The sequence below is a fragment of the Numida meleagris genome, chromosome 3 (assembly GCF_002078875.1).
Source record: "Numida meleagris isolate 19003 breed g44 Domestic line chromosome 3, NumMel1.0, whole genome shotgun sequence".
In the NCBI taxonomy this organism is placed as follows: domain Eukaryota; kingdom Metazoa; phylum Chordata; class Aves; order Galliformes; family Numididae; genus Numida; species Numida meleagris.
The window spans coordinates 93,660,639-93,686,356 of record NC_034411.1 but is presented as its reverse complement, the minus strand read 5'-3'; the positions used below and the strand labels follow the sequence as shown (position 1 = coordinate 93,686,356).

The 25,718-nt window shown below is 37.6% G+C and overlaps 1 protein-coding gene across 1 annotated transcript in view; it reads left to right on the top strand.

Annotated features, from left to right (window-relative positions):
* MYT1L (myelin transcription factor 1 like) overlaps positions 1 to 25,416 on the top strand; it is a 136,184-nt gene extending 110,768 nt beyond the window's left edge. The window contains exons 16-21 of the mRNA XM_021393058.1: positions 3,496 to 3,579; positions 5,029 to 5,250; positions 16,390 to 16,481; positions 18,132 to 18,235; positions 23,547 to 23,690; positions 24,018 to 25,416. Coding sequence (XP_021248733.1) covers positions 3,496 to 3,579; positions 5,029 to 5,250; positions 16,390 to 16,481; positions 18,132 to 18,235; positions 23,547 to 23,690; positions 24,018 to 24,158 — 787 coding nt within the window. The 3' untranslated portion in view covers positions 24,159 to 25,416. The remainder of the gene's footprint in view (positions 1 to 3,495; positions 3,580 to 5,028; positions 5,251 to 16,389; positions 16,482 to 18,131; positions 18,236 to 23,546; positions 23,691 to 24,017) is intronic.

The window sequence follows — 25,718 nt, the reverse complement described above, 5'->3', positions numbered from 1 at the left end:
GGTCAAAATCCCCCATCAAGGTAAGCACCTGTGAGTGCAGCATTTCTTGTAATTGAAGAAAGAAGGCCTCATCCACAGGCTCCCCCTGATCAGGCAGCCTGTATTAGACCCTGACCACCAGAATTCCTTTATTGATCTGGTCCCTAATTTTAACCCACAAGCTCTCAACCTAATCATGGCTGTTTTTTAGAGGCATCTCTTTGCTGCCACTTAACATAGAGGGCAACTCCCCTGACCATCCTGCCCTGATTGTCTCTTCTAAAAAGCTTTTAGCCCTTGTTAGTAGTATTCCAGTTGCGAGATTTGTTCCACCATGTTTCTGTGTATAGCAATTAGGTAATAGTTATCTAATTGCACTATGGCTTCATCTGCTAAATAACTCATTGGTATAGAGACACATCAGCTGGGCTATTAGCCATGTTACCTTCTTGGAGGAGCCCTCCCAAAGTCCTCTGGGATAAATCGGAGGTTTTCCGTTGCTGCATCCTGAAGTGACAGTGTTTCTTGGCTCTTCTGTTGCACTCAGTGGTACATCCCCTTCCCCATCCCCTAGTTTAAAGTTCTGCACGGTAATATTGACCAGGAAAGGAGGGACAAATTTTTTGCTTATAATAGCAGGTGTCCCCCGGAGACTTACCACATTTACACTAAGCCAACCCCTCACTATTCAGTTCATGATATCTGTCAAGGCCATTCATTGAGGTGGTGAGGCTGACAAAAGACCTTATCTTTAAGAGGAAGGAAACCAGTCACCTAAGTCTCGAACTATTGAATATGAGAGATCCTGCAGTACATCCACAGTTAAGCTAATTCCCACATTGAAAATTGTAATTTACCTCAGCTTGCATCTGAGTCAAGTTTTTGTTTTTATTTTATGCACTTAATCCTTTCAATATTAGAAGAAATGGATTGAAAAACTTATCTCCTAGGTAGTTGTCGTGATGTTTAGGTATCATTTGTATTTAAAATGGCTGCATGTATAGCATACATGAAGGCAGATTTAACCCTGCCATAACTTTCTGCAGTTCCACACAGACATTTAATGTATGCAAGATGTTATATTGGCATATACTGTCATTTATGTTCTTTTATTGTCTTTTATCTTCATAGATAAGGAATTAAGCTGATATCAAAATGAAGTAATATGTTTACTTTATAATATCTTTTGGTTAATACAGGATGAAAAATTAAAATGAAGCCTCATCTTTGACATATGTTTTCTTGGTGAATCTGCTGTCAGAGGAAAAATGAATTAATCATAACCTCAGAAGCTGTCTGTTGGAAATGTCTGCTTAGAAGATCTGAAAAGTCTTAGAATTTCCTAATAAATCATAGTGCCAAAATACAAGGCTCTATTGCAAAAAGATGATGCACCAAAACACCAATAAATAGGTGATAATTGAATTGATTTAATATGCAGAAAGCATTAAATCACTAGTCAAGGCAGAAATTCTTAATTCAGAATGTGTTATGAAAATGTCATCATCTGCAAACATATCCATCTGTACACCTACTAAAACGTGTTGCTTTCAGAGGCATTTTTTTAAATATTCAGCTTTCAAATGTAAAACCTGCTAATTCTCACATAGTGTGTAAAACTAATTTCACAGATAACCTGGGAATATCTGTAACTCCCCTCCTTTTGGCTTTGCTTTTTACAGTCTAGGTTATATGAGGGTCAGAGAAACAACTCATTTCTAAATCCCTCCTATTTCTTTCCTCCAGCTTTTGAGTTTTTCAGATTATAATGTTATTATTTTCAATGAAAACTGCTCTTCAGTGGCAAGGGATTTGTACACAGGGAGCTTTAGTGTGTGCTAGTGTGAATAAGCAGCAGCTTTCTTCAAAAACGAAAATGACCAGCTATGTTTGTATTAATGGAATGGGACGAGAACACAGGCTACGCTGTTGGTTCTTGATATAGGCAGAGCAGTTGTCTACACTATTAAATAGTTATAGTGTGCCCTGACATTGTGCTGGCCCTGGGCCAGTGAAAGTCTCCCACGCAATTCTCAGAAATTATTTGGGGTTCCACACATGGCCACATCATTCTGTCTAAGCAATATGGGTGTGGCTGTTGGGTTTTACAGAGAAAGAGGGTTGAGCTCTATGGATGTGAACTTGTTGGTCTTGGGTCACAACAATAGTTCTAGGTCCTTTCTGTTTGCCAATATAAATGTAGCCATGTAATCTCCCTAGAAGTTGCTAGGTAACGTGCTCTGTGCTGGTATCTTGTGTCAGCATTCCTCCTTTTATTTAATTAAATTATCTACAACTTTACAGTATACGGACTGCTTTTGGCTGTGGGTTATTTTTTATTTACCAACACAGAATTCCATCCGTGATTGCATCGCCCTTTTCTTTATTTGTACCTCGCAGTTCTCTCTGGTCTTAACAAGACAAAATATTAAGAATTTTTGCTGCCACTGTTTCTGTCTCTTCTTTCTGTAGACAGGTACTAGGGGACTACACAACACTGAAATACTTTTTGTCATGCTGGAAACAAAAATCTAATCTATTTTATTTCTTTCTCTGAGGCAAATTTTGTAATACAACTTTGCCTTTCATCTCAATACATTTGAAGGTGTTGCTCTACCATTGGATTTCTTTTTATATGTTCTTATATTAAGATGGAAATAACATTTAAGGAGAGCATAAAACATGGTTTTTGGATAGATATATCTGTGTCCTCAACAGAGACAACAGCTACTTAAAAAAATTCTGCCCATCTTTGTATATCTCTTAAACTCATTGTCAATTCTACTGAACTTCTTCTGTAACTAACTCTTTGTATGCAAAGAGAAAGTTGAACTTATAAGATCCTGGAATAGTTATTTTTCCATCTTTTGTAGTTAAACTACATTCTCAGTGTTTAGTTAAAAGTAACATAGTTTAGCCTAACATATAACTTGTCTGGGCCCAGTGTTCTGAGCACTTGAATTCTTTCTTAAAAAGGCATTGTCCAGCTCTAAATTCTGCTCCGTTTTTATTCAACAGCTCTGTAGGACTCCTGCATGGCGTTTTAGAAGGTTTGATAGTAGCTCTGATGTGTCCCCAAAAGAAATCTTTTGTCCTACCAACAGATCCAAAGGCTCCTGGGTTCTAACCCCCTAGCTTCTAAGCCATACAGCAGACATAATGTCTCTCAGCACTGAGACACTTCTGTTCCTCTCAAAGCTGCCGTAGCTGCTGCTGAGTCAGCTGCAGGGATTATTAGGCAGAGAGCTAGGAGCTGCGTTCTGTGCCTTTTCAGGAACTGCCTGTGTGTGTGGTCTACGCAGAGCTTGCAGTCTTGTCCTGCCATCACAGACTGAGTTGCTTGGATTCCCCCTCCTGACTATATACTGCAGTTCTCCCTATTCAAACTACTGAGCATTGATTTTGGAAACTGGACAGGATTACCCATTCTGCCAGTTTTTGCTATAGAAAGTGTATCTCTTGTTAACTGTACGAAAGAACGAGAAACTGTGGTTTAAAATGTTTTCTTTCACTCAGTCTTTCAGGCTGTCCACGAGCAAAGAAGAGTGGGATCAGGATAGCACAAAGCAAGGAAGACAAAGAAGACCAAGAGCCAATTAGGTGAGAACAAATATTGTCAAAGGGCCTTCACGTGTTCGCTAACAGGTCGTATATATCTTCAACTTTTAAGACAAACATTTTGCTTTGTAGCTATCCAGGAATATGTGGCTTAAGTGTGAAATAGTTTTGCTTAAGAAAAAGTACATAGCTCTCTAAATCCCAAGGAATTCTGCACCGGCCCATTTTAATTCAGTGACTGCAAATCAAGGACCCGTGCTGATTTATTCTAGCCAAGGATATAATCTTCTCTAATTTAAATGCAATTTAAGTGTGCCTTTCATGTGAAATTCAAAAGCTGCATTAATCTTTATCTTCTAAAAAACCCTACAAAGTGTTTACATACTATAGACAAACCACACGTGCTAAATAAAGTAGTCACGGGAATAGAGAATTAAATACTTACATTAAACTACCACTTAGAATCTGACTGCTTTTTCAGTTTGCAAGAAGAGGAACAAATACTTATCTATAGGCCTTTGCAAAGTGTTGTGATTTCAGCGACTGCTGCACGTGGCGGGCTTAGTGACTGCTCTGAACCATTCAGAACTGGATCCTCCATGTAGTGTTGCAGCAATATTTTAGCATAGGACAGCCAATGAAATAACCAACTTTGTTTTGGCATGTGCTATGTAGTGACATACTGACTGATTTATTTTCTTTAAACATTTCACTTTGGGGATCCTGTCTTCTTCCTTCTAATCTTGATTTTTTTTTTTTTTTTTTTTTTTTTTTTTTTGTAAGTAAATAGGGCAAACGTATGGGGGATTCCCAAGTAACAGATGCATGTGGAGCTGTCTTCACTGATCTCTGTAGGCATGTAGTGCGAGTTTGTTATAGTCTCTCCAATTCGGAGAGTGGTTAAACATGTTCTACATTTCTGATGCAGTAGGCACTACAATTTTGTATGATCTCTCATAATCTGACTCCTGATTTTTAATCTGACAACATCCTTTCAGTCAGAGAAGCATCACTTACGCTGTTTATGCCTAACATTTTCAGGACTTCAGACAAGTGTTCTTTAGAACATATATATACTTAAAATGTAACAAGGATGGCACTAAGTAGGATTTTATGGTTATAGGTATTTTATGGACAATTTCCCTACTGAGTGGAGCTCCATAGCCACCATTTCAATTCCAGTGTGCTGTTTACTTATAATGAAAACTGGCAATTCAAATATATATTTCACTCTTTTTGTTGCAATTACACAGTATCAACAGCTGTGACCTCAACTGCTGGCTAGCCTCTTTAAGGTTTATCATATAACAACTTTATTAGCAAAGCTCTGTTTGTCGTTTTACTCACTAGAGGGTATCTTGACTATTTTTAAGACGACAATGCATGATTGTTCTTTTCTTTTCATGTCAGGTTTATTTTGACTTTGTTGTAGAGGCTACCAGGTATATGATGGCAAGACAATAAAGTTTATCTCATCTATCTGCTATCCAGATGTCCAGTTCCTGGTTGTGATGGTCAGGGTCATATAACTGGAAAATATGCATCCCATCGCAGTGCATCAGGGTGTCCTCTAGCTGCCAAAAGGCAAAAGGATGGGTACCTAAATGGCTCACAGTTCTCTTGGAAGTCAGTGAAGACGGAAGGAATGTCATGTCCAACCCCAGGATGCGATGGCTCAGGACATGTCAGTGGTAGTTTTCTTACTCATCGTAGGTGAGTAAACATAACTTATGTTTTTCACTTAATTAGATTATTTAAATTATATTAACAAGATTTGGAATACAGCTTTTTGTCATGACATTTCTCTGTTCCTTTTGACATTCATTATTACTTTGAAAACAGGCTTCTCGTTTATGTTTTTGGATAACTGGAAGTAAAGACTCACGATTTCTTAAATGAAAATCTTTGCAAGTAGAGATCTGAATCTGAATCTATAATACTCAGAAGATTTTAGGGAAAAAAGTGTGCACAATGATAACTGTAAATATGCTTCTGCTTTATTGAGTGACTCAGAAAAAAATTACTTTGGTGTAGACTTCATAACACACATCAGAATCCACCTGATTTTCAGAGATGTTGAACGCACTGTTGATTCACAAATGAGCATGGAATGAAAGTATTTTCAGAAACCAGTTCTATAAATATGATGTACTTTTTACTTATTTGGTAATGAAAATGTTCTCTCAAAATAGTCAACAGATTACAGAATAGAAACCCAAACAGAATACATCAGATTATTTAAAAGTAACGGAATACAAATATTTGAGAAAAGAAAAACAAAGCCCTATTTTACATAAATTTAGCAAAAATAAGAGAACTTCAGTGATAACATTTTGCATAGCTTTTAAGAGATTAGTGGCTAGTCTACCAGGGGTTAATTTTGTCCCTGTTTTAAACATAAGGTTATGAGGAAGCAGGGGTGTTTTTGGAGCTTTAGATGGGAATCTCAGTGTGAACTTGACTACCATGCCAGGGCAAAGCTCTTGTTTTATACCATAGTAACTAATGTTACTTCAGATATGTTTTGTCGGTGTGCTTAATTTGTTAACAATCAGAATTCTCTTAGCATACATATCAGCTAGATGCAGTAGTGTCCTAAATATGCTGAGATTTTACATTCTGCCATTTGTGAGTAGACATTAATGTTATATTATCCAAACGGCTATAATACTTGGAAACTGAAACAGCAAACTGACTTGTGAAAATTATGCCACTTATTGAATCAATTATTGTATATATGGAGAGAGGTTACTAAGGCACAGATTTCTTAGAGCTGCTGTTGCACCTTGTATATTCTGCTGATAACAACAGCCTCTTGCAATGATCCACAAGATGGCAAATCAGTACATAGTTTTAAATCTGCTCCAACTGTTAATCAAATTGTCGGAAATTTACATATATGCATGTTTGTACATACATACTTCTGAAGAAGAAATAAGTAGTCAATGGAAAAAGGCACAAACTTTAGTAAATTTAGACTCCTGTCCTATGAACAAGGGCACCAACAAAGGTGCTTGTTCAATGTTTGCTGTTCCTGTCCACAGAAATTCCTATGAATAGTTTTATCAAGGAATTTCGTGTAGGAAAGTGTGGCAACAAAAGTTACCAGGAGGGATTTGAAGCAAGGATTTGAAGTAGTATGGTTCACAGAGGAGACAGTGCCAGTAGGAAAGGCCAATGTGAAATAAGTGACCTATTACTAATGTGAGAATGAATTGGAAAGCGTGTAATCGTGGAGTCAATAGATAGGTAAATGAAACAGATTATAAGAAAATGCAACTTAGTTATTATACAGTGGGATTCCAAGATCTGAGAACAAGTTTGTAGAATAGGATTTATGTTTAAACAGCAACAACATGTCCCTGGGTTTGCAAAATTCTTAGGTATGATCGAAGAAAGTAATGGACATCAACTAGCCCCTTTTATCTTCTGAAGAAATATAAGTAGAAGTTATGAAGCGGTTATAAAAAACAGGATTGTTTCAGACTATCCACATTATACATAGCAAAACCTAATTAATTGTAAGGCTCTCAGAAAGCCTGTAGGAAGATAATAGCAGTGCACTCAGTATACGCGGGTATACATCCTGAGGTGAAGGAACACCACCTGGGTTATTTCCTCTGAAAATTCTAGGTTGGTCTCAGCTCTGAACTGGGCAGCTGCGTTGTTAAGCCTGGGAACAGGCAGGTTAGGAGAAAATAAAGCTGAAGACAGGAGTTATCTTCAGCAGCTGCTTGCTAGAAGCAGGCTGATGCCTACACTCACACACTTCCTCAGAGAATCTCCGAGCTCCCAAACTCCCAAGGCACCTATGACAAATGAAATTACACATGTCAGGAAAGAAGGATGGAGCTGTAGATTTTCATGTGCAGATCCTTTTTCAAGTTAAATGTTTGCTAGAAGCAGACATTGTCTATAAGAACCTTGAATATCAGCCTCTACTCCTGAAGGATAGGCTTGCAAGTACCACTGTGGTCAAATCTCTTGGTGCTCAGGGCTGTAGCCTGAATCATTGTCCAAAGGTTCACATCTCACCAAAGGGTTTATCTGTGGGCTGTATTTGTGTGCAGAGTGTTAAAGGGGAAGTAGGTCTATAATCCAGACACTTCACATCTCCAAACATGTGCTAGTGGCTGCAAATTCATTTCTAAATTGGTGGAGAGCTTTCAATCTGTGTGCCTGAAGCCATCTCCTCCCTCACCATTACTGTTTCTTAGCTTTGGAATTTAAAAGCTAGAAAATACTTAGCATTATTAGCTTGGTGAATGTGGCCCTTGGAAATGAGCTATATGACTAAAAGGAGTAAAGCAGCTGTTGATAAAGTAAGTTGACAAAAAGAGTGCCACATTTGGGCCAACGTTAATTCATTCCTAACTATTATTATTTCACTTTTTCCCCAGTAAGTTTTTTAAACCTTTTTATTGTTGTTTTTGGCTTCCTGTTCACTCCCCACCATTGACTTATTTTGCTCCTTTGTAGTTCTTACTTCTTCCTGGAAGCTCTGGGTTGCATTTCAGTGGGAGAAAGTCATACAATGTTAAGAGCATAGAAGAATTAGCTAAACTCACTATGTTTGGCAGTAATTACAACTAACAGTGACAGGTGTCATCATGGTGACATTACTGAGGGATGAGAGACATGCAGATGTGCCGACAGATTTCTAAGAAGTCAAGGAGAGGATCATGGCAATTAAATATAATAATAATATATATACAAAGAAGAAAAATATGAAATTGAAAACAATATAGTCTGATCCAGATTTCTATTCATCAGTTGCTAAAAGCAGGCTTCCATGCTATTTCAAAACAAGCAGTAAAGCAGACTAGGGAACCTTTACTGAGCCAAAGGTACAGAGTATTATGTTTGTACATCTATGCCTGTATGTAATAATTATTTTGGCTCTATATGAGCTGTCTTTTGGTGGCTGTGGACTATGATAACAAATAAAATGTCGCCCAGACAATGTTGGGGTGAATGTTCATTGACTTGAGGTATGGCATATGGACGTGGCTTGAGGCCATGTCCAGGACCAGTTTGGTTGAGTAGTGTAGATGTTGATCTTCTAATGTGTTTCTCCTGAGCACTGACAGAACAGGTCACCTGATCTCACCAGCTGTGCTCCTAGCAAGCATTCTTCTTATCTGTGCCATTCAGCCCTGAACAGGGTTGATGGTAAAGAAAGGCCCAGAGTGCTCCCAGTTTTCATGTAGACAAAATAAATCAAGTATCTGGCACCCAAATACTAACACCTATATGCTGCTCATGTCCCAGTGACAGATTGCCAGAGGTTTGTAACTCCACCAAATCCATGTTTATTTTCATGAGGACAGCAGAATTTTTCTCTAAACTCAGAATAAGACCTCATGAAATGTCAAGTGTCACTCTAATTAGAAATATTTACTGAATTTTTGTTTTCCCCCTTCCTCCTCAATATAAACAAAATGAATATGACCGAAACAGTTGTATACAAATATATCTGAGAAATAGATATATTTTTCCTATGACATTTGGAAAAAAAAATGAGCCTGAGGGAGGCATTTACTTTGAAAGATTGTAGTAAGATCAGTTAAAATTTGGCATAAGTCAGAAGTGACTGAAAGCAGAGCCTGGTCCTTGAAAGAGTTAGGTTCTTAAACTGCAGGTAGTTCTGCCAGCTCTTTTCATTACAATCCGGAGGAAGGATGGAATAACATTTTAATCAAATGCAGTCTATTAAACTGATAGACCCCAAACAGAGAGCTAATCTAGAAGGACTTAAGAGGCTTATTTACCTTGGGAAAGTCAAGGAGAAAATAATATGAAATTCATATTAGAAAAAGCAGACTGCACAATATAAGCAAGAAAAATCACTTAGCTGTGCAGAGCTGACAAATGACAGTAGACAGTAATTTGTACATGTGCTTGCAGTGTAACATCTCGTTGATTTCAGGCACTTAGCAGAAGCTCTCTGGTTATAGGCATGTTTGTCCTCATTACAGACAAAGCCCATAAAAAAACAGAGATCACCGTATGGTTTGTTAGATTACAGGTGGGACAAATTTTCTTCTTTAAGTGCCGCTGTCTCTCTGCTGCCTAGTGAAGTTCCTAGAGAAACGGTGCTTCTAGCTGGGCTTGGTCACTAAACAAGTTGCTTGAAATTTTTTTGGCTACCCCAAAAAAATAATCAAAGACATGTTGCTAGAGATACACCTTACCTATTGCACAGAGGGAAGTCTCAGTCTATCTTCACCTTGACAACTCTATTTGACTTACCAGTTAACCCACCAGTCTTCAGATTGTCTGTACTGTTATGTGCTGTAACGGGACAGGAGAGAGGCTGATGAATTTGCAGTAACCAGGGTTGGGCCCCCAGCTCCTGGGAAACTCCAGTCAGTGGTGCTCTGTTAAGTGCCTACATCATCCCCACAGCTTATAGGGCCCCTTTCACACCTGTAATATGCATATATGTATAAAATCTCCTTTGCCTGAGAATAATGAGAGATTTTTAACAGTTATTACCTCATTGGGCAACAGGCAAAAACCCTTTCTCTGTTCAGGGATGATAGAGGTCAATGCTCATTTGTACATATGAGAAGCCCACCCACAGAGCCTCTCTGCTGACTAAGCAACTTCAGTTAACAAAAAATCATGTAGATTTGCCACAGGATTCAGTATGCCCAGCTGAAGGGCAACTTTAGCAGTGTTCTTACAGTTCCAGCATTTTGAGATTCATTAATCCTTTTTTTTTCTGTTGTATATTCATGCCCCAGAGGGATTCCTTTCAGATTGAGACTACTCTCAGAGTCTTTTCTCTCAGCTCGGCAATGTTCACAGTTCTACATATTTTCTGATATTTTTAAAGTTACTATTTTTTTACCTGATTCTAATTCTATTATTTTATTCTGAGGAATAAGCATAGTTTAGCTATTTTACTTCTTTAACCTTGATTAAAAAGAAAAAAAGCCCTCTCAGCTTGTGTGTATCATGGCCATTCACTCTATATAGCAGACCGTTTGTTGCTTGACCAACAAGATTTTAGCGCTGCTTTAACCCTCCCACTCCAAACTAAGAAAGTAGTTACTTACAGGAAGTCTTTCTGAAACAATGATCAATTATCATTAAAATGATATTAAGAAGTTTACATTTTAATTCTAATCAGAATGGCTATATTTTTTTTCTAGACACTTAGGTAATGTTTTAACTGTTTTTAGTTCTGGAACCAATGCCAATATTTATTTAAACAAAAATCAAATCTGAGCTACTTTCCTCAGCAGCTTTATAAAGCAGCTTGCTTCAGAAGCTGCCACTTAACACATCAAGATTTTAGTCTTCTTATTTTCCCTCATGACTAAAAACTTAAGTGAAAATTCTTACACTGGTGTAAGTACACCAAAAATGCTTTAAACAGGAAATAAGGCTTAAAAAGCATGACATTAATAAGAAAATATTCTTTCTGAGTGAAGAATTCTGAAATTGAGCTGAAGAGGTGGTTTCTTCAACACAGCACAAAGGCAGCTGGAGTTGTGTATCTGCTGGGGAGGAGGTGGTTCCTACATGAGTCCCAGTAATCTCCAAGCAAACAGAACTACCTTGTTTGCAGAACCTCTCCATCGCTAACATTCCTGGACTCCCTTTACTTCACAGTTCAATAAGAAGCTGGGGAGAAGCCAGTCATGCTTGAATGTAAATAAAAATGAGTGTTCAGTCATGGAGGGTTCCTTTTATCTCTGCTGGAGTTGTTCGTAGAGTATTTCGTCCTTTAAGGTGTGTAGCAGAATTTACTCGTGGGAATAAGGAAATCTCTACAGCTGGTACTCTTCAACGTAGAAAAAAATGAGTGGCTCATGGATTTAATATTAAACCAAGGAAAGGGTCACTTTGATCATTGAGTTTGATCTCTTAACTTGAACTTCAGACATTACCAAGCAGCTCTGGGGCTTAGTCAAAAGAGTAAGATTTCTTCCATTAACAAAATGAAGCAGTACTTTTCACTGTGATCTGTATTTATCTGGATTTCAAAAGTATTTTCTCTGGGGCTTGTTTTGGATCTATCTGTAGTTAACAGAGGTCCTGGAACATATTGCTTTCTTTAGTCTGTGGACGATGCTACTTTTAATAAACAGGAAAAGAGTTCTGTTTTCTTTTCAAAAAAACAACACCACAGTGGTGGTGAATCTATAAACATCTTAAAATGTTTATAAAATTAGCCCTCGAGATACTTCGTGATTACTCCAGATAAAGCCTCTTGTTTCTTTACTTCCTGTTCTTTCTCTGTAAACTTCAGCACTTCACGCACCAAGTATAAAAGCTGCATTTTATTTTGACCTATGTCTCCTACTTTTCCACATCCCCAAATCCCTGCTTGGAAAATGTTTTCTTCACTTGACAGGCCAAGTACAATTCCTTCAACTTGAAGACCAACCAGACTACATCTTTCTGCTGAGGAAAAAAAAAAAAAAAAAAAAAAGTTTAACAAAGCACAGCTGGAACCCAGATAGCTAAAATCAATCACCCAGGCAATTACTCCACTTGATTAGTGATCCCTCCACTCAAATGGCCTTTCTTGCTTGAACCCTCAAAGGCAGTGTGATTATATTCTTGAGGCAGTTCAGCATTTTAGCATGTTTCATTGTTTTAAACTAGACTTTTTTGTAAATATATAGTAACTACTAGTGAGAATTCTCCCTCAAACTTTTCTCCGCCAGTAATTTTCCTTTCATTTTTGGGCCAATTTCACCTTATTTTTCAAATCTAGTGGTTATATGACTAGGCATTGGTTGCAATGTAACTAAACTCCTAAACAAGAAAAAGAAAATGCATTCTTGACATTGTGTTCAACCTTTCAACAATGCCGTCACCATGTGTGCTTTATCTTGATTTATGTGTATAGTCTTTCTGCATTCATTTTAGATGACTGGGTTTCTGTAAGTCATTACTCTTCATTAAAGTTAGGCTAAAATGCAAATGTAGCTCCATATGGATCGGGCTTATTTTGTGGATTATGGGGCTGCTAGTACTTTACCTCTGCATTTGTCCATTTGTAAAGGGTTCCTGAAAAAAGAAGCCCAGTTAATGCAGATATATAGTGTATAGAAATGTCTGCTGCATTGACGGTGCCATTCTGATAAAGCAAAACCGCATGAGTATGTCCCAGCCATGCACCTCTCTATCTAGCACCCACACACAACAAAAGCAAATTTCTGATATAAATGATGTGCTGAAATGTCAGATGTACACAGCCAACCAGCAAAAATTGAGGCTTGATCAAATTTTAGCACCTACCTTACAGGAGGTTTGTAGGACCTGGCCCCAGATCACTTTAATCCAACAGTTTAATTCATTTTTCACAGGTTTTCTGTAAATTGTGGCTCGCTTTCAAGGATGATATACCACACTGCACTTTTCTTTCTCAAATTAGAGAGCTGATAGTAAAAACTCAGCGAGAGCCAAGAAGCATGGCATCTCAAGGAGACAAGTTGCTGATGACCAGCAGCAGCAGCTCAGCTCCTGCTGAATCAGGAATTCAGGGGGAGCCAGGAGTTGAGTATTGGACTTCTCAAAGCTCCACCTGAAATACTGTAGCTTCAAGCCCTGTGCCATCCACAGTCGAACACAGATAAATGGTGCCTCATTATGTTTAGACTGTATTTATTACAGGCATACTCCCAGCAATGTTGTTCGAAAGCCTTATTCATTTTTAATACAGAAAAAAAATGGTCAACTATGTTTATATTTTATTTTGTGTTATTTTCCATGTGTGTGAGAATAATGGCAGTGGCAAGTGAGATAATTGTGATTGATTTTATGAGTTTTTTCGTAGAATGAACAAGCTCTAGACTTCTCCATTTGTGTACAAGTCAGTGGAAGATTTATTAAAATATAAAAAACAAAGCAAAACAGGAATACACACTAATTCAACTTGTAACAGAAAAAATGTGTGACGCAGGTATCAATGTAAAGCCTTTAAAGTTGATATTATCCTTATCAAAATTACTTGTTAGCTTGTTTGTCTTGGTCTTTTTTTTTTATTTTTGAGGTACATGCAGCATATTTTCCTTAAATCTTTCTTGTGATTTAGAGCCAATAGAGAGCTATGTCCAGCACAACCGCTCACTCACTCCCTCCACAATAGGATGAGGAAAAGAACCGAAAGGGTAAATAAATGTGAAAAAACTCATGGGTTGAGATAAAGAAAATTTACTAGGTAAAGCAAAAGCTGCGTGCACTAACAAAACAAAACAAGGACTTAATTCACTACTTCCCATCAGCAGGCAGATGTTCTGCCCTTTCCAGGAAAGCAAGGCTCATCACACATAATAGTTACTTGGGAAGACAATTGCCATAACGCCAGAACACACCACTTTTTTCCCTTCTTAGATATCTTCTTGATATCTAGTCTAAATCTACCCTCTTCCATTTCCCCTCATCCTGTTGCTACCTGCCCTTCTAAAAAGTTCCTCCCCAGCTTTCCTGTAGGCTTCCTTCAGGTACTGGAAGGTGGAAATGAAGTGGTAGGATGTCCTTGCAGAGTGGAAACTTCTTATCAAAATTCTAATTTCTTATTTAATGATTTAAAGTATTTATAGTTACCTTAATTAACAGCAGAGCTAGGCAAAGAGGATGCATATTGCTATCCTTGTCTCATGCATTTCTGAAGAATGTAGCCAAGTTAAATATGCTTTAGTAGAACTCGATTTGCTAGTTTAGACTACTAACCTAGTCACTGCTTCATTAAAATTATAGGTGCCTGGCAAGTGAACTAATCCAGTTACAATACAGTATGCAACTAATGGAGAGACAGGTTTGGCAGTGAAGTCCTGCAGAGGAGGTTGATGGCATGGTCTGACTTTGACATCTTCCTGTGTGTTGAGTTTGGTATCTTTGGGAATATAGAATGCTCTCTTGAATTAAACGAAGCTGCAGCAAAAGTCAGGCGATTGTGCTCATTCGTTACTTCTTCTAAAGTCAAGAACCTAACAAGCTAAAGGTAATCATAGCAGTACAGTGGTGCACATGTTAAAACCATGTGTGTGAGAGGCAGGAAGGTCAAAAGAAGAAACTTGGCTGTAGTCAATGGTTTGGGCACTATCATTGCAAGAAGCCCTTTTAGTCAAAGCTCTCCTCCATCTGTGATATTAGATCACCAGTGAGGAACAAAATTTTGGATGTAGGCACACAATGTCAAGTTCTACTGCTTGTGATCACACTTTGTTTTGTTATTCTGTGGTTTCAGGTAGGTGCAATTCTAGCATCCAAATTTTATACTGGTCTGCATAGGGTTGGAATAGCTATACTTACGGCTATTTTGGGAGATAGTTTTATTTTGAGGAGTTCCCTAGTTAGTCAGCTCTTAAGGCTTTTGGAGAGGAAGAGGCTGAGGATCAAGATAAGAGCAAACTAACACAATTGTTGCAATCCATATACTGTTGTTATCTTTAATTCCTTTCCCCACACCGATGTTTTTTTTTTTTTCCCAAAATACACAACCCTCTTCTCCTGAATCTTCCTCCTACTGGCACTTCAAGAGGAGGGTTTTTTTATGGTCATGCCTTGAGTCTGGAGTAGAGCTTGGAATACTGTGACATCCTACTACTTAGGCAACAGTGAAAAGTTATTGGATCATGCTATTTCTTGATAGTGCCAGGGTTGTTTTATTACCTATCTTCTCGGTAATAAGTCTGGATATTGAACACTGATTTTTCTTCTGAGAAAACAAATTTAATTTTTAGACTTTTTCTGGGAAAATTGCCTTTTCTAAATGGCTGCACTTGATAATAGTAGCCCAGGCTTTTTAGAGAAAATTTTTCAATGTTTAAATATTGTACTTGAATATTTTTTGTGGGAAGTTGGGTCTGTACCTAAGTAAATGCTTTTACTCAAAGATATCTTTCTCAGAAATTTGTTCTGTGTTGCAGAGATATTATCAGTAAGCAGTGACATGTGTGTAACATTTTTCAGTTCTAGTGTTTATGAAATGAATCCTGAAGGAATATGGGATTGTTTAGTAAGTTTCAAAAGTTTCAATCAGATTGAATATGTATTTCATCTTACTTGTGATACTGTATTAAGAATGTGACTTTTAAAAAGCAAATTGTTTGGTATATACAATTACATAAAAATAGTGAGCATTTCCAATAATTATTTTTATTTTTACAACTAATCTGCTGAGGTTGCGTTTGCTATCAAACTATTTTGTAGGATTTCATTAAAAGTTAAATGTTTTGACAGCATGAGAGACAAGCAATAACTGAGTCTACATCCATCAGTGTATCAAATATACATTGTAAGAGATGCATATCTGAAGCAAGGTTATTTTTATGGGAATTACTTTTCTTGTGCTTCAACAGAAAACTAATGCACAGATACTGTTTTTTTAAGAAGCAGTTTAGAGAAGAGCAATTTACCCACCTCCATACACTATATTCACAAAGAGAAGTATGGCCTGTAGGGGTTAATTGTTAGGATGCACATTAATTAATGAATTAATGTTTGGACATATTAATTAAAGTGGGTGGAAGTTCAAAGAGGAGTCATGTAAATTCAAAGTGGAGAAGTATTTACAAAATAACTACTGTTAAAATATAACTTTTTAAGAGCAATAAGAAAATTGGACTGTTGTTCCTTGCCTTATATTTTTACAAGACATATCTGACTTTTATGTTAGCGTTTACACAAAAAGAATTTGAATGGAAGAATAAAATAATGAAATAACTACTGGTAAGTCTTTTTATTTATTTTTTTTAGACAAACACACTCTTTCAGTACCAGGCACTGATGATAAATTTTATCTTTAATACTGTTTTTTATCAGTTTTGGATTAAAGATTTATTTTTGAAGATCTATCAAAACTAACAAGCTTTTTAATGTTCACAGTTTATCAGGATGTCCCAGAGCTACTTCAGCAATGAAGAAGGCAAAGCTGTCTGGAGAACAAATGCTAACAATAAAGCAGCGGGCCAGTAATGGTAAATTTTTAATCATTACCTTTTAAAACAGTATTTCATTGCAAGATGAAGTTGTTACTATGGGCTTTTTTGTGTGTGTGTGGAAATCTTCATATAAACAGTGAATTCGTGGTCAGTAGAATTTGAACTGGGCTTTATGCTGTGGAAATATGAGCCAATAGTGGAGCGAGTCAGACTGGCTTGTTATGCTCAAATGACTCTAAAACACTAAAATATTTCAAAATAAAGTATACCGTTGTAATTTTCTGGTTCATATCTCATTTGCCAAGGTAGATAGGTGACCTTATGTTGTTGCAGGATTTAAAAGAGGAAAAGAATTTATTTCCAGCGGCGTCAAGTCCTCATGAGTTCCCTTGAATTCATTTGGAGTTGGGGTTCTCTAAAATCTCTTTGTGCCATTTCATCTCCAATGATCTGCAGTCTTTCCTGGGAACCTTGAGTTGCATGAAAGATGATGCAAGTACCTTGGATGAAAGCGAAGATACTACCCTACTACCTGAAGTGTAAATAAAGCAAATTATAGGGGCTTCAGATTTTCCTTGAAGATCTTGAAGTAGTCACTTCATCTATGACTGTGCATGCCTAACACACTGCCTTCTTAAATGCTGGTATGAAATGTGTTTCAAAGCCAAAAAGCATTTATAGGAAAAGCTTTGTGCAGAGCCACTGCAACCCACACTGCAGCACAGCTGGAGAAAGTGTTGGTTATCTTTGTCCAGTTGCTAATATTCAGGGAGTTAAAGATCTGGACGTAATTTTCTCTAAAACCTGCCGTGCCCAGGAAGAATGCCTTCAGGAACAGGATACAGACTTTTGGGGTGGTTACGGAGACACACAGCATCTTTCCTGTCCCAGTGAGGCATAGTGGGAAAAGATATGAAAGAGTCATGCTAGAGTAAGAGAGAACACAAACTCTGTAGCTTTAGGGCTTAAGACTCATGCAAAACCAGCTATATTTCTTCCTAGGACTACTATATGCTTTGCTCTGATAATTAAATAAATGAAACCTTCAGAGTTTGTTCCTCTTGGAATCCTTAAAGATGTAGGTATCTGTTCTTTAAATGTTGAAGCCATAAAAACTAAAAAGTCATTTCCATTTTGCAAATTGCCCTGAATACCATTACATAACACTCTTCTGAGCCATGTAAATATTAAAAGCAACAGCAGAATCACAATATATCCTAATGCATCAACAAAATTTCACTATGTTGAGAAATGATTTTGACAACATTGTGCTATGAAAAAATTATCATGTGAAGATATTTTCTTTTCCTTCAGAAGATCTATAAATTAACATAGTCCTTCAAATAAGTTACATAAAACAGTGGAGCAGAATTTGTTGTTACAGGTGCCTTTCTTTTAATGTGTTAAAATCAGTATGCATAAAAAGAAAGTTGTGACTTACTGATTCTCCAGACATTTTCATAATTCTCACTGGAAAATTATTGCTGATTGAAAAGTTGTGGAAAATACATTTAAGTTTTTAACTTCAGAACACAAGTTTGAAGAGCATTTCCTTTTTACATATTTTTTTTCTTTAATACTTCTACTTGAAATAAATTATATTTCAAATATGGAAATAATTAATTTGCTGAATCTTGATTTAAAGCTTAGGTATTTTAATACATCTTTTATTTTTATATCATATAGGTATAGAAAATGATGAAGAGATTAAACAGTTAGATGAAGAAATCAAAGAACTAAATGAATCCAACTCCCAGATGGAAGCTGACATGATTAAACTCAGAACTCAGGTAACAGTTTTATGAAGCCCTAAATTCAGCTGCTTTTTCTACATGACTGATTAAAAGAAATATGGGAAATATGTTGTAGTCTTTCATATTCCTCACATACTAATTTGTGAGCCGTTTATAAAATCTGAAAACAATATTCAGAATGCAATTTCTACATCAATTACCACCATTAAGAAAAAGAGCCCTAGCTTATTATACTTTCGAAAACAATGACCTGTCAGCTTTATATTTCCCCTTGCTGAAGCTATACATACATTTCTAATAGTAGTTAAAGTATTAGGTTAGATCATGATCATTAACATAAGTCACAAGGTGAAGGAGCCCAAATGAACAATATGGCTTTCTTCAGGCTTGTTTTACAGAAGAAATTTAGATATGGAAACAAGTACCTATTACCCTTCATCGCATAGAGCACCTCTTGGCAGCAAGAGTGGTTTCACAGATCCAGCTTAATTCCTTTTAGGTTCCCTATAAGTCTGTTGAAAACAAGGGAAAGCTGATGTTAAAACCTCATTTTGTTCTCATTTTTCACCAGTCCTAACACTGGATAGAAGTGTTGTCCGCATGTGTAGAGATAGGATCAGAAAAGCCAAGGCGCAGGTAGAGCTGAACTTGGCTAGGGATGTGAAAAATAACAAGAAGGGGTTCTACAGGTACATAGGCAGGAGGAGACAGGTCAAGGAGAGTGTTCCCCCTCTGGTAAATGAGGATGGAGAATTGGCTTCCTCAGACGTGGAAAAAGCTGAGGTGCTCAATAAGTTCTTTGCCTCAGTCTTCACTGGTGGTCAGGCTCCCCGTGTCTGCTGGGACCCTGAACCTCGAGGTGTGGGTGAGAGGAGCGGATTTTGTCCCACTGTAACAGTGGAACAAGTTCGAGACCTCCTCTTGAAACTGAATGTGTGGAAGTCCATGGGGCCGGATGACATCCATCCTAGGGTTCTGAGAGAGATGGCTGATGTGGTTGCCGAGCCGCTCTCCATCATATTTGAAAAATCATGGCTGTCCGGTGAAGTCCCCGGTGACTGGAGAAAGGGAAACATCACTCCCATTTTTAAGAAAGGGAGAAAGGATGACCCGGAGAACTACAGACCGGTGAGTCTCACCTCTGTGCCTGGGAAGATCATGGAGCAGATCCTCCTAGAAGACATGTTAAGGCACATACGTGACAAGGAGGTGATCCGAGACAGCCAGCATGGCTTCACCAAGGGCAGATCTTGTCTGACCAATCTGGTGGCCTTCTACGATGAAGTGACAGCATCGGTGGATGGGAGGAGGGCGATGGATGTCAGCTACTTGGACTTCTCCAAAGCCTTTGACAGGGTCCCTCATCACATCCTTCTCTCCAAATTAGAGAGGTATGGATTTGAAGGATGGACTGTTCAGTGGGTTAAGAACTGGTTGGCTGGTCGCAGGCAAAGGGTTGTGATCAATGGTTCTATGTCAGGGTGGAGGCCGGTCACGAGTGGTGTCCCCCAAGGCTCAGTCTTGGGACCGGTGCTCTTCAATGTCTTTATCAATGACATAGACGATGGAATCGAGTGTACCCTCAGCAAGTTTGCAGATGACACCAAGCTGAGCGGTGCAGTCGATACATTGGAAGGAAGGGAAGCCATCCAGAGGGACCTGGACAGGCTGGACAAGTGGGCCCATGAGAACCTAATGAGGTTTAACAAGGCCAAGTGCAGGGTGCTGCACTTGGGTCGGGGCAATCCCAGGTATTTATACAACCTGGGGGAAGAGGTACTTGAAAGCAGCCCTGCGGAAAGGGACTTGGGGGTCCTGGTGGACGAGAAGCTGGACATGAGCCAGCAGTGTGCGCTGGCAGCCCGGAGGGCTGCATTAAAAGAGGAGTGGTCAGCAGGGAGAGGGAGGTGGTGGTTCCCCTCTACTCGGCTCTCGTGAGGCCCCATCTGGAGTACTGTGTCCAGGCCTGGGGCCCCCAGCACAAGAAGGACGTGGAGCTGTTGGAACGAGTTCAGAGGAGGGCGACCAAGATGATCAGAGGGCTGGAGCACCTCTCCTATGAGGAAAGGTTGAGGGAACTGGGCTTGTTCAGTTTGGAGAAGAGAAGGCTCCAGGGAGACCTCATTGTGGTCTTCCAATACTTGAAGGGAGCGTATAAACAGGAGGGGGATCGATTGTTTGTGAGGGTGGATAGTGATAGGACAAGGGGGAATGGTTTTAAGCTGAGACAGGGGAGATTTAGGTTAGATATTAGGAGGAAGTTTTTCACACAGAGGGTGGTGACGCACTGGAACAGGTTGCCCAGGGAGGTTGTGGATGCCCCGTCCCTGGAGGCATTCAAGGCCAGACTGGACGTGGCTCTGGGCGGCCTGGTCTAGTGGTTGGCGACCCTGCACTTGGCAGGGGGGTTGAGACTCGATGATCTTTGAGGTCCTTTTCAGCCCAAGCCATTCTATGATTCTATGATGATGGATGGAAAAGGCAAAGGAAGGAAATCAATTGAATTCCTTCCCTGACATTTTCCACTGTCCACCATAGCTTCTGGTGCTGTTTTCTTTACATGATTTGAGTACAGAGAGCAACAGTGAGCTTTACTGCAGTTCCCAATATTTTTCAGCCTTTAATCCCACCTTGCTACTTCTTTGCCTACTGCTTGTAGAGAAGAGTGCTATGTCCATTGTCCCCCTCCTCTTGTATACTCAAAAATAGAGGCAGGATGCGGCCTTTCAGAGTGTTTTTGTTTGACTTCCAAATGGTAGCAAAATTGATATTGAAACCTCATTTCAGTTTTATTCAGGGTTCTGTGTCATTATTTGATCTTTATAGGATTTTAGAGATGTTTTACAGTTTTCTGATGTGACAAAGTATAACTGTAAGGTAATGATGACAAAATGCAAGATCATAAAGCAAGGAGATTAATCAGTGACAGGAAATCTATATATACAACATTGGCATAATTTGTTCGTGAGTTATGAAGCTGGAAGGTTCCAAGCTGCCTTTTGTTTTCTTTTGCTTATATGAGGCTTCCATTATGAATTACAACACTTTCCTGAAGACAAGCAATCTACATTTCCAGCAAGATGACAAGATAGTCATAGTCACTGTAACATCATAGTCACTGTCAATCTATTAAGACTGAATCCAAGTCAACAGATTCCTCTTTTAACAACAGTAAAATTATATTAAGCATAGCAAAATGTTTACTGATAAAGCTTTAGAAAATCATTGTGCAACCTAGATATCAATAAAACTTTATAGATGAAGAATACACAATGAGAAATTAGTTTTAATTTTGTGAACACCATAACTAGCAAAAGTCATGTTTCTTATGGTCTTGAATCCTGTATAATTTTAAGTGCCAGTGGAAGTTTTTCCTATAACAAGGACTTCTCTTCCGCATAGAATCTTTCATTTTTAAAGCAGTGGGAAGTCATACTACAGACTTTATCTCAACTGGGACACTAATAACACTCTCCTCTACCATCTGCCTTTTTGCATAAGACTTGGAAGAAAGCATTTTTAATTTAAGATCTTCTAGTAAATTTGTTTGAAATTAACATGCAGGTCCAAAAGTATGAGAGGAGTAGAAACACGTAAATGTAAGACAGGGAAAGAAAAATCTGCAAGTAATTAATTTTCAAATAGTCAGCATCTCACATGACACAGCCCAAGGGAAAAAAAATGTTTTCAGGTGGTAATGCTCAACCATAATTTTTTATAGATTTTCTAGCTATTTAAATTATTGTGAGACAGCAGCACCATGCCATACTTAACTGCGCCTTCAATGACATAAGGCTTTTCATATTGGTCTCTAATATAAAAGCAGTTTTTAGGGTATAACAAGCACCTACAAAAGATGTTCTGCATTTGCATGAAGCTGCTCTCTAATATGCACAAGTTGAAAGCAAAGCTAGAGAGGAGGGTATGTTTCCAGTTCCAAAAGTGAATAAAGGTATTTTGCCTGCTATAATGTGTTGTAGAAGTAGCTCATAATCGATTGATTGTGACAGATCAAGCTCCTGCAATACTGACAGCTTGGATTAATTGCTATATATACAAGCATAATCAAAATCAGATCTACTTAAAGATTGTTTTACGTGTTGCCACATCACTTGTCAAAGTAATGTCTATAAACTAATGGGCTGTATTTCCATAAGCAGACTTAACCTCTGGGTCCAGAATAAAACAACAACCTGATGTGCCAGCAATTGCCTAAAGTTTAGTGACTCTGGTCAAGTTAATATTTACATAAGAATCTTTTCCCTTTCTGACAGCTGTTACTGCACAAACACTTCAGCTCAGTATTTACAGAACCACAGAATCACAGAAGAGTAATCATAGGGATTGGAAGGGACCTCTGGAGGCTATCTAGTCCCACACCCCTGCTAAAGCAGGTTCCCTAGAGTAGGTTTAAATTCTATTGATTCTTTCCATTATGCCGAAGTAGAAATAAATTAAGCTTTTTCTGATAATTCTAAACCTTGTGTTCTTTAGCATTTTTCCACTTCTCTGGCTCCTTTTTCCACCCTCTATTTTAAACTACACAGACGAACACACACTGCACAGTTTGTAATAGCTGTTAACAGTTCTCATCCAGTGTGGAAAGTAAGGACATGTCTACAAAGAAAAGAGTAAATAGGTATGAGTGAGCTCTGAATGTGCTCTTGATGGGTTGAACATAAGCCAGTGCCCATCTGAAATTCTTACAACTTAGTTAGTAGTGTGCTCTGCATGAGCTTGGGTAAGTTGCCTCCACAATGCTTTTTAGCTTGAGCACCACAAAGACTGGAGCTATCTTGTATCTGGTCACCTGGGGACACTGGCGGCCCATACTCTCCATTGCAATACCATACATTGTTCAGCTTTCAAAAGCAGCCCTATGAATTTGCATAGAAAAAAAAATTGTAATTACAAAAAAGCTGAACACTGGCAACAAGGAGATGTGCGTGCTTAACTAGCAATATATGCATTGCCAAAAAATATTAGAAACGTACCACTGATAAATGGGCTCCTAGGAGTGGAAGTATTAAACCACATGGGTGAATTTGAAGAACTAAGATTATTCTTAATGCCCTCCAATGCAAAAAGAAAATCTCGAAAACAGTCAAACTAAATCCAACTTCATTCATAATTGCCAGTATTAAAAAAAACAAGCCTTTAACTTGCAGTTGTAAAAAGATATCTTTAACAATGGTAAGAATTTCAGGCTCAAGCAAAACCATTTTTAGTTTCAATAATAGATCTTCTTCTCCTTTCTCTGGTGTTTCTTTTATTACTTCCTTTGAAGAGCACATGCTTTATAACAGTTTGCCTTATATTACATTGTACACAAATTTGTCCATTTTAGATTACCACAATGGAGAGCAACCTGAAGACGATAGAAGAGGAGAACAAAGTAATTGAACAGCAAAATGAGTCTCTTCTTCATGAGTTGGCCAATTTAAGCCAGTCTTTAATTCATAGTCTAGCTAATATCCAGCTGCCACATATGGTAAGTGATTGAGAGCACAAGTTAAGGAATTTGGCGATCTTCAGTTCACTTCATACAATAGATGTCTTTTTTATGTTTACGTTTCATCAACCAGTTGGATATTTGTGGTAACAACACTGAAACCATAAAGATACATTTAACTGCTAACAAAGACATGGAGGGCCTGTTCCAGTGTATCCTGTAAAAAAATTAAGTAAGAACTAAATAGGCATTTTAAATATTATAAAAAAATGGTGGCAGTTATGCCTTGATAATATGTTATGCTTAAATGAATATACAATTAAGAAAATAAAAGTTGTATATGAACTACTATTTAATATCTCGTAGGAACCAATCAATGAACAAAATTTTGATGCTTACGTGACCACTTTGACGGACATGTATACAAATCAAGATCGTTATCAGAGTCCAGAAAATAAAGCCCTACTGGAAAATATAAAGCAGGCTGTGAGAGGAATTCAGGTCTGAACAGCTGCTATAGTGGTGAAAGTCTTGCTTAAAAAAGGATGCCTCTTGTTTTTTGCTGCTGTAATTTACCAGAAAGTGTTATATATTTATTTCTGTTTGAAACAGTGTTATGCTTACAAGACTTCATAATGATTTTATGTCTTGCTTTAAAGATAGTAACTGCAGAATAGTTTTTTGAATACATTCACATTTTGTACGTTTTCATATAAGCTGACATAGTGTGATATGCCATGTAATGTTTATAGCTGCTAATGTATGCACATTTTTGGGGTATATATATTTCTGAAGAGGTAAGCTGATCAAAATAAATAGAGTGTAAATTCTTTTTAATGCTTTAGTGATTAAATGTTTTAGTATTTTGAACTGAAATGGACAAAAAAAACAAACAGCTTTGAATGACAATGTTGCGGTCTGCAGCCACTTTTTAAACACTATCATTTTGCCTCATGTTGGAGGATTTTATGGGATTTAAGAAATACATTTTGTGTGCATATTGTTTCATAGCAAGAATTGGTTGCAAAAATGCTTTATTTTTGAACAATGCTTGAAAATATTATGTGACTTTTGTTTTTGGAGGATGGTGTGTGGTGGGGGCAATAAAATGAGGTTTTTTGAATTCCAAGAAAATGGCATGGATTAGATGTAAGATACAAAATGGGTAATTTATTGTAAGACAACATCAAGCCATGGAAACTTGACAGAAGATTCAAAGCAGCTTAAACAGCACTTTTTAATTAACTTCTAAGCATTACATGGTATGAATATGGGAACTTCCATTATGAAAAGAACTATATCAGGGGTGGACAACGTGAAGATTTCAGCTTTTATTTTCAAATAAACTTTGGAGCCAACATTCTCTTACCTCTGCTGGACTGCTAGTGCCCCTCTGAATTATCTGTTATAGCAATGTAGTTCATCTTTCAGAAATTCTGTATTCCCAATTCAAGATGGAGGACAATATTTTAAAATTAATATTGCCTTTTCACATCTTTAGTTTTGGGATAAACACAAATGATCTGCTTCTGTTGAAGTTACTGAACTGCATTCTCTGCTCTCTCTAGTAGGAATGCAGCTCAGTAAAGATTTTTCCTTTTGTTTGGCCAAGCATTTGATCCCATTTTTAATATTTCAACATTTATGTTTTGCTTTTAGTTGGAGAACAATCGTTACTGCAGCATTCACATACGCTTTGTATTTGTTCTACTATTACCTATTGCAAAAATGAATGCAATCAAATTTTTAATGTAACTAAATATACTTCAGCACTTTTTTTTGCTTTAAACTGGATCATTTTAAGATAAAACTTATTTGTATCTTCAAGATTTGATTGTTTTCTTCAAAATGACTGCACTATATGTATGCATAAGACCACTTTTTATTACTACATTTTTCTTTTTTTAAGTAGTAAATTTGGTGATGTGTTGTGTTTTACGGATGTTGAATTTATTTAAATTTGATAGCATATCTTTTTCCTTCCATGTCTTGATGTTATGCAGAAAGTACAAAAGTACTTTAAAATTTTGTTATGAAAAAGATGGATTTTGTAAAAAATAAAATATT